The sequence below is a fragment of the Arachis hypogaea genome, chromosome 18 (assembly GCF_003086295.3).
Source record: "Arachis hypogaea cultivar Tifrunner chromosome 18, arahy.Tifrunner.gnm2.J5K5, whole genome shotgun sequence".
NCBI classification, from domain to species: domain Eukaryota; kingdom Viridiplantae; phylum Streptophyta; class Magnoliopsida; order Fabales; family Fabaceae; genus Arachis; species Arachis hypogaea.
In genome coordinates, this window is record NC_092053.1 from 29,270,818 (window position 1) to 29,280,471 (window position 9,654).

The 9,654-nt window shown below is 35.2% G+C and overlaps 2 protein-coding genes across 6 annotated transcripts; one reads left to right on the forward strand and one right to left on the reverse strand.

Moving 5' to 3' along the window:
- Positions 1-496: 496 nt before the first annotated feature.
- On the reverse strand, positions 497-4,696 carry LOC112769146 (14-3-3-like protein D). The gene is made up of 6 exons (XM_025813579.3): positions 4,446-4,696; positions 3,765-4,071; positions 3,346-3,433; positions 1,750-1,859; positions 1,522-1,670; positions 497-788 (listed from the first exon to the last, which is right to left on the reverse strand). Exons 1-6 carry the CDS (start codon positions 4,519-4,521, stop codon positions 727-729), a joined length of 792 nt encoding a protein of 263 aa, XP_025669364.1. The 5' UTR covers positions 4,522-4,696; the 3' UTR covers positions 497-726.
- A 140-nt stretch (positions 4,697-4,836) lies between these two features.
- On the forward strand, positions 4,837-8,176 carry LOC112769144 (uncharacterized). Of its 5 annotated transcripts, none has more exons than XM_025813575.3 (4): positions 4,837-5,357; positions 5,924-6,436; positions 7,593-7,872; positions 7,994-8,176. In XM_025813575.3, exons 1-3 carry the CDS (start codon positions 5,103-5,105, stop codon positions 7,827-7,829), a joined length of 1,005 nt encoding a protein of 334 aa, XP_025669360.1. In that variant the 5' UTR covers positions 4,837-5,102; the 3' UTR covers positions 7,830-7,872; positions 7,994-8,176. The 5 variants fall into 5 exon arrangements, with proteins under 5 accessions (XP_025669360.1, XP_072081871.1, XP_025669362.1 ...); XM_072225770.1 differs by having other exon boundaries at positions 8,003-8,176; XM_025813577.3 differs by having other exon boundaries at positions 7,593-7,832; positions 8,003-8,176.
- The last annotated feature ends 1,478 nt before the right edge of the window (positions 8,177-9,654 follow it).

A 9,654-nucleotide genomic window follows, 5' to 3' on the forward strand; every position in this document is an offset into this window, starting at 1 on the left:
ACTTGAAACATTCTGAGTGCGAGAAAAAATAAATATTTTTAAAAGAAAGAGGCTCTATTGTGATTTAAAAAAAAATTTCATACATAAAAAATCAATTAGAAAAAAAAAAGAGAAATCTAGCAGCAAAAGCTTGATCACAGTGATTAAATATGATTATATTCTTTTTTTTCTTGATTTTTCACTGTACATGCACAAGATAAAATTCAAACTCCTAACACTTATTAAAACAGACTAATGAATTAACCACTAGACTAATCCAAGTTGATTTATAACATTTTTTTTTAGTAGCCTATTGTAATGCACTAAACTTAAATTATGTTATACTTTTCTTTTTTGTTTATTCAAAATCCTTTTCTTGCACCACTCTTCTTTTTAACTTAAAAAATATTTTTTTTTTCACTACGTTAATACTGTATTGCACAAATTAGGACAGGCTCTAATAGTCTAACTATTATGCTACCTATCTGAATATTAGGACAGGCTCATCATGATAAAATTTTTCAAGGGCTAATCTTTGGTGGTATCAACCAATTTAATTTATAACAAAGCAGAAAAAAAAAAGTGGAATCACAATGTGTTCCAAATCAATAGGGTTGTTTGTTGCAGAAACTTAAGAAGACTTAGCCAACAATAGCAATGATTCAAATGTTCTCTCAAGCTAAAATAACAATTAACTCAATGAATGTTTGTGAGGTGCATCACCCAAAGTTGACAAGAACAAACTATTTAGCAGCCAACCTCATCTTCTGCTTGACCACCCTTGGCTGTGCTTTCCAACTTTTGATCATCTGAAAATGCAAGTTTAAAAAGTTATGACAAAGTAACTATAATTAAGCACCGATAAAAGTTTATGCTTCAAAGGCGTAAAATAAAAATTATCAAGGCCACATAAATAAGTATTGAAAGCAGCATCACTCTTTAAGCATTGTCTCAATAGATGGGGTTGGTTACATGAAACGAATGATGTCTAAATGTTTTATCATATTCATAAATCATATATGGGTTTAAATCATTCACATTTATATCTCTTTTAATAATTTCCTCTAAAGTTTTCTTGGATATCTCTCTACCTCTACCTAGAAGACTACCCTCCCCCAGATCCACTCTTGACTCTACTAACTGGAGCCTCAGAAGGAAAAGGCCTTATTTGAAAATGTCGATAAAGGCCAAAACTAGATTCTACCTTCTAATTAAAAGATTTTCAGATATGATGCAAGAAGTGATATAAATTTAATAGGTTTAGCAATGTTAGAAATCTAGATGTCCTTTGCATCTCAAAAGACAGGTTGTGCAAAACATTGTAAATAAATGGAAACTGTGTTACGGCTATGTATCGAGAAATCTTTTGCGCACTTATTTTGCCTGGTATATGAAGCCAACACACACTCTTCCACCATTAATTGGGGTATGGGACCGACATATAAGGGTGTATGTCAGCTACTCAGCTCAATGTACAAGATAAGAATCGGCACAAATAACACAACTCCTACAGTCCTATGTATGTATAAGGATATGTCTTACCACTATCTTCTGGGACATCAGAAGTCCACAAAGTAAGGTTGTCTCTTAAAAGTTGCATGATCAAGGTACTGTCCTTGTAAGAGTCCTCATTCAGGGAATCCAGCTCCAAAACAGCATCATCAAAGGCTTGTTTCGCAAGGTGGCATGCCCTGGAGAAACAAAGATAGACAACATAAGAATCTGCCACTACTTTTGTTTGTTCTCATAAGCAGAGCAATTTCACTATACCTTTCAGGTGAATTCATTATCTCATAATAAAACACTGAGAAATTTAGAATTAGACCCAGTCGGATAGGATGCGTAGGTGGTAATTCACTCTCGGCAGTTGTAGCAGCTGCCTGCAAATAATCGTTAACTCAATAGTTTCAGTCTTCAGTGCTGAAAGTTGTGAAGCTTTCTCCGTTATTCACGAATAATTTGAAATACGACCTTGTTTGGGAACAAGAAAAGAACCCAGACAAACATAGCATGAAATGAAAAGCTGGTGCAAACTCCAACAATTATGACAAGAAGTAAGCCTGATGAATGGACTTGCAAATATTTCCAACCAATACAGATTTAAGAAATATACCCAAATACTAAATTAACTTATAACTGTTAACTGCAAATCTTATGGTGGCTCAGTGCACTCAATTAAACAGATCAAACTTAAGCAGAAGGAAAATGAAGAACATCCAACCTTCTCCAATAAGCAAAAAATATGAATGGGGAATTGAAAGTATAATCAAGGTTGATGTAGAGGAAAATGAGCTTCTAATGTATGTTTGATAATGTTACAAGTGATTCTACTTAGGTAGTTAGAAACATAGCGGTGCACCACTGATAATGTTTGCCAACTCTCTACCTGAAAATTTCTGGATTGAAGATTAATTTCCATTAACATAAAAATATGAAAACTTGGCATAGAAACTATCACGTCTCTTACACCTAATCTGCCTCCCAAACAGAGGTAGTTTACTCATTCCATCAGTATAATCGGAGCTTGATTTTCTGAGACTGCAAATAGCTTTCTGTATCATGTGAAGTCCTACTTCGGTCTAGAAGATATCAACTAGCTAAGCAAAAGGTTCATTGGGGAGAAACAAAAGAATCTCTTGACTCTTGCTGTTGTTCGGGGAGGGGGCAGCGTCAGTTCCATAACAGCCAAACAACTTGAGAAAATTATGAAAGATTAACATATGGACCACACCCTCATAATGCATAAAGAAAAGTGAATTCAGTACTAGTTGCAAAGTTAAATAAACAAACGTGTGGAGTTCCCTAATCAGGCAAATAGCATAGATCAATAAAAACGTTGAAAGTAACTTCAAATTTGCAGAGGATTAATTCATATCATACGCCAATTACATCATACCTAATTCAATATTTCAATATAAACACAAAAACGTTCAGATAAACTCAAGCCTTAATTAAAGCATGGTGTACAAGGTAATCCCAAGTGGCAGGATCTTATGAGCCAAAATGCGGATGAATCGGAAATGGATCCTCTCGTGAAGATTTCACATGACTTGGTCCTATTTTGATGTTCACTATTAACCATTAATGAGGAGTCCAAGTATGGGATGATAAGAGAATCTAATAAAAATCAAAACATGATCAAATCATCTGAACTTTTCAGATGAGGAAATCCATTTCCAAATGAAATCATATCTCTCTAACCTTCTAACACAAAGCTGTGAAAGGATGACAATTTTTCTGATAAATTCAGGACTATGAAGCTTTGCCTTCAACTCATATTCTAATAAACATCATTTCAATTTTACATCTTGTGCTAAAAAAGGAAATTCGGAAATTCATTCCAACCTAATTAAGTGAATAGAATACCTCATATGCTTTAAGTGACTGATCTGCCACCTCTTTTTTCTCATCACCATCTTTAAATTCCGCTAAATACCGATAGTAGTCTCCTTTCCTGCATCAAATCCAAAACTCAAAAACAGTACATAAACTGCCATAATCTAACACATAACAAAACATAACAACTTAAAAAACCACTCCACCACAAACAATTCTGCTTAAGTAGAAGTTTTGGCAGAACCAATTTAGTTAAAATTTTAATTTTGATGAAAAGTGATTTACTTTGTTAGCTCCTCTAAAAAGTGGTTCCCACATAAAATAAAATATTTTCACTTCTGACAGAATCAATTCTAGAGGCATGGATTGATATCACAAACTAATACGCAAACATACACGAAAACCAGCCAAAAAATTTTACACACACTAAAAAGAAGGCATTACATTACATTTTATAGTAAAAAACAGTGGACTCAGCAACATTAGTGGATGGGATAAGATGCTCATCTAAGACAATCATAATGTCACTGCAAATTTTCGAGAGCTCCAACTCCACCTTGTGCATGTATTCCCTTATGCGCTTTGCATTTACCTCATTGCCCCTTGACTCTTCCTTCTGCTCTATCTTTGACAGGATCCTCCATGAAGCCCTCCTTGAACCCACCACGTTCTTGTACCCAACAGAGAACAGGTTCCTCTCTTCCACACTCAGCTCAACGTCAAGCTTCGCTACCTTCTTCATGGCCACCACCATTTCTGCATCACCAACCCCATGTTGCACACATTGCACAAACTTTGAAAAAGATTCCAAATTTTTGTTCTTTTTTGTGGCTTTTGCATAAATGACTATGTGGGCATGTAAAAAGTGAAGTATGAGGTATGAGTGTAATTAATGCATATGGGTGGGAAGAAAATTAAAAAAAAAAAAAAAAAAACGTGAACCTTTTTTGCAAAGACAAACTTTATCAGATAAAAGGAGTCCTTGAAGAAAAACAAAAAAGAGAAAGTGGGTAGTTTTGGAAAGTGCTGAAGAAATGAATGAAAGTGCAATGAAGCATAAAATGGAAGAATCTGAAACAGTGTCCACACAGAGAGAGAGAGAGAGAGAGAGAGAGAGAGAGAGAGAGAACCATCATAGCGTTCAGCTTGCTCAGCTAGCTTAGCTATGTAGACGAAGTTCTCACGGTCCTTGGAAGAGGAAGCCATTGTTGTTGTTGATCTGAGCTTGAACCTGTTGTTCTCTCTGGTTCCACTATCTCACTCTGCTCCCAGTGTAGTTAGACTTGAGAGAGAGAGAGAGAGAGAGAGAGAGAAAGAGACAAAAGAACAAGGAAACAAGAGTTTAAAGAGAGGGGGGACCAAACTCAAGAAGTTACAAGTGGAAGGGAAACGGTTGATACGGTTTTCAGGTTTTGAGAATTTATAGGTGACCGGCTATTAACGGTGACACAGGGAGAAAGAAATTAAAATGACATACTTTGTTATTTTTTACTTATTAAATTTTAGCTATCACTGATGTTCATTGTTGTAGCAGAGTAGCAGTTATTAATCCTTCCAGATCTTTCTCAAGGTTTCTCTTCCAATAAAACAGAAGGCAAAACGAAGGCAGGGGAACCGTCAGATTGAAATACCAAGTGGCCATCGAACGGAGCCCCATCACCCACCAATGTCTTCCAAAGTAATTACCCCACTCGCCACCTGACAGCTAACACTTGCCCTTCCACAGTTCCACTTCTCACTTCCCTCCCCTTATCTTCCTCTCTTCAATCTTCATTTTCCTCTCCAAAATGGCCACTGTCTTTAGAACCCCCATTCTCCGGCCAGTTATCCTGCCGCCGCGCTCCTCCTCTTCTTCCGCCGCCGCCGCCACCAAGCCCTCATGCGTTGCCTTTCCCTCTTTCAGACAAACTGCTACCCGCAGAAGGACCACTTTGCGGTTCCCTTCAATTCCTTCCCTGCGCTTCACGAAGTTCGCCCCTTTCGCTTTCGAAGGAGACACCGAGGCCTCGCCTCAAGTTCAAGAACCTGAGCTTCAGCTTGAGGTGAGTTTCAATTTGGAATTAAATTTAAGTTCTTTTTTTGTTTCCTTTCAAATTTTGTGCGGTTGGGTGAAATTGTAACCTAGTTGAATTTTGGATTGCAAAATTTCTTGGTTTGAGAAGGACTGTATTGGAATGAGAGACTTTTATGTTGACTTACTTTGAAGTAGTGTGTATCATACTTTGCATTTTGTGATGCTATATAAAATTGAGGCGATATTCAATGGTAAATTGATAATATATGATAGTTTTATTTTAATTGTTTATGATACCTGAGGAAAGCTATCATTTTGGACCGTTCCAGAATACAAATTTATTTTGGGCAAACTGTGACTCTGAAATTATGAACTTTAGATTGTGGTTGGATAGATTATTTTGAAAAAGGAAAACAAAAATATTCTGGTTTTGTTCTTTTAAGAAGCTTATCTAAGAATCACACACAATGCATACCTATCTTTGATATTTGCAACTTTGATTATCTCGGATAAAGAAAATGATGAGTCAAGAGTTTTTAGGATTAGTTGATTTTCCATGTTCTAGCTCAATTTTCTGGTGAACTCTTGTAACAGGATGGTGCTGTTGATGTAGAGGACAGTGCTGGCCATAATGAGGTTAGTGAGGCTGATGAAAGTGAGGAATCTTCACCCTTGCAAGAGTTACTGCAATCTTACAAAGAAGCGGTAGCTAATAATAATGAAGCCATAGTTGCCGAGCTGGAATCATATTTGAAGTCCATTGAAGATGAGAAAATAGGTCTTGAAAGGAAAATAGCTTCGTTATCTGCAGAGTTATCAATAGAGAAGGATAGGATTCTAAGGATTAGTGCAGACTTTGACAATTTCCGGAAGAGAACCGAGAGAGATCGCCTTTCTCTGGTCACTAATGCACAGGGGGAAGTTATGGAGAGCTTGTTGCCTGTATTGGATAATTTTGAGAGAGCAAAAACTCAGATCAAGGTGGAGACAGAAGGAGAGGAGAAAATAAACAACAGCTATCAGAGCATATATAAACAGTTCATGGAAATTCTTACTGCACTTGGAGTTGAACCAGTTAAGACAGTTGGAAAACCCTTTGATCCATTGGTAAGTTGGTAATCAGTTTATTTTATTTTATTTTATTTTTATTCCCAGGATGTCAAACAAATTTGACTTTTCAATTGAGGAGAAAATCTTATTATCATGTAGGTGATAATGTTTTGTCCAAAAATAGAATATCTCCCACCCTCTTTTTTTCTTTTTAAATTTTTAATAGTAGGATAGTTTTGAAACAGTTAGTATTTATTTAAGTTGTGTTAGTAGTTTAGTAAAAAATACCCATACACTTGCCAGTGTAATTGTCAATTTCATTTGGGGACACTTTGCTCTTATCCTGTCTGGTTTGTTGGTTTGAGATGAAAATGGAGTCCAAGGTATTTTAATAGCTTCCATTGTTTGAATTGCTTAAATTTTAGTAGGATGGAATAGTTAGTGACGGAATTATTTCCTCCCGATTCCATTACAATTTCCAATTTTTTGGTCCTCCCGATTTGGGTGTCTTGTGATAGAACCTATTTTTTTTATTGAAACAATTAAGTAAAAAAAATTACTCTATTTTCCTGTTCCATTACACAACCTTGTGTTCCATTCTCCTCTACTGCATTACTTACCATTAATCCAAACATATTGAGTTCTGTTTGACTTGTTCAATATGATTTGTCTTCCTTGGATTATCACTGGGATTTTGAAGTTCTTTTCTCCTTATATGAAAATTATCTCAATGTTTTAGAAGTATATTGTTGGCCCCATCATTTCTTCTGCATTTTGGCATAATGATGTCATACATGATTGATGCAGGCACAGAAACCAGTTGGCTCGAAATTCAATCAACTTTTTCAAACACTTAATCAAGCTTATTCAGGTTTCATGAAGACCTGGATTCGTTTTTAACTCGGCAATTCTTGATTATTTTGAGCCAACTTGGTGAGTCTGAATCTGTATGACAAAATTGCCAAAAAAGGAGAGCATTGTAGCAAATTATGTATGTGAATCTCAACACATATTTTTAGAGAACTATTTTTAGCTGGCTGCTATAAGATTATAGAACTTTGAAATTGCTTGCATCAGCCACTTCATTGAATGAAACGCAATGCATTAGTCTCTTTGAATATTTCATGTAGTGATCTTCAGAGGTATGAAAGACTGATTGATATTCATGATAAATTTTTCTGATAAATTATAATTTGCAATTTACTTGTAAAAGCTACATGAAGCAATTATGCGCGAGGATTCAACTGAGTTTGAGGATGGCATCATAATCCAAGAATTCAGGAAAGGTTTTAAACTTGGTGACCGACTTTTGCGACCATCAATGGTGAAGGTATCAGCTGGTCCGGGACCTGCAAAGCCTGAGCAAGCACAGCAAGAGGAGCAAGTCGCAAGTGAAAATTCTGAGGCTCTTAAAGAAAACAATGGTAGCACAGAAACAGAGTCTTCTTGAAAGGTCAAAAGTCACCTTTTTGCCTGGATTCAGTTTTGTACAAGTATGTCGGTTAAATCTAGAGGAACATAATGTTGGATGTTACTCAAAGAAATGTTTCAGCCAATTTTTCTTTCAAAGAAAGTATTATCTGTGAGGTTTTGAATTCTGATTTCAGATTTCAGATTTTTCAGCTTTCATGGCCTTGGTAGAGAGATGACTAATTTTTTACGGAGTTACTGTTTTTCTGCAAGGACCCTGAGTGTCACAAATTTGCAACTGATGAAGTGCTTTGTACCATTTGTTAGGAGTTTAATAGCATGAACTTTCAAATCATTCGATTAAAGGTCATTATGATTTTTTGACAATTTTTTCACCACATTACTGTTGCACATTTCAAAGCTAAAGAAATATTGCATGATGTAGTGGTATGAATTTGGATTCCTGTTAATATTTGGCGTTTTAATGATGAAACAACGAGTGATGGTAATTATAAACTGTGTGTACCCCCGCGTGTGCTGGTGCGTCTATCTTTTTTATTTTATTTATTATCCAAGAAACTAAGAATCATTTAATTAGTCAATTCTATATCATAATCGGGTTATATCACGTTCATATATTATAGTAGGAGGGGGAACAAAGAGGTTCAGTTGGAATAAGACGAAATCATTTTTATTACACACTATTATTTGTTAAATTTAAATAATGAAACACCATATTAATCTATTGAATTGAATTCTACTTCTCTTCATTATTTGTCATCGATCTATATAGTGCTTGTAAGTTGTAACACTTGCGGGTGAAGGATTGTATATAAGGGATTACAATATTTTATTTCAAAATAATTGAGTGAAATTATGATTTTGCCAGATATGTTTTTTTTTTTTGTTTTATTATTTTTAATATTTTTGGGTATAACTGTATAAGCCAGATATGTTTTTTAAACTGTATGCCTAATACTTTGTTTGGATGGAAGATAGAAAATGAAAGGAAAGAAAATGGGAGAAAAGAAAATAGAAGGAAAGAAAATGAAAGGAAAAGTTGATTTTTTTTTTTATGTTGTTTGGATGAAGAGAAAATAGATGGAAAGAAAATAGGAGAAAATTTTTCTTTTGTTTGGATAGAAAGAAAAGTAAGAAGAAAGAAAATCATAACTAAGTAAAATTACATTAACATCCTTCTCTATATTATATATAAATAATACTATATCAATGTATTTTTACCATTGTTTCTATAAAGGGTAAATATGTCTTTTACCATTGTTTATACTTTTTTAACCAGTTTTCATCTCATGTCCGAGAAGAAAACTTTTCCATTGCCTCTGTACCACTTTTATGTTTTCCTTCCCATTTTCTATCTTAATCCAAACAAAGGAAAAATTAATTTTTCATTCATTTTCCATCCTTACGTTTTTCTTCCACCCAATTTCCTTTAAACCAAACAATGCATAAGAGATTGAATGAATGGGCTTGCTCACATTAATCTCTACCAAAGTTAAAGCCAAGCCCATTTGTCGATGCTGGATCACCCCCTCGACCCTATCCCCATCTGCCCCCTTCTTGAGGAAATTAGGTGCATTCTGTCATCAAAATTTAGTCAAATTGTGTAACAAATGATTATCAAGGTTCTAAAAATCGGTTCTTATCGACCAGTCGAACCGGTCAAACCGTAAACTAAAGAAAAAACGAATCGGTCAGATGCAAAAACTGGAGAATTCAAACATCGTTTTTAAACTGTTAAATTGGTCGAAAATTGGTCGGTCGAATCGAACTATAATTTGGCCGGTTTTTTGAATTAAGCTTAGACGGCATCGTTTTGTAGCACATTAGGGCACGGACGGTAATCC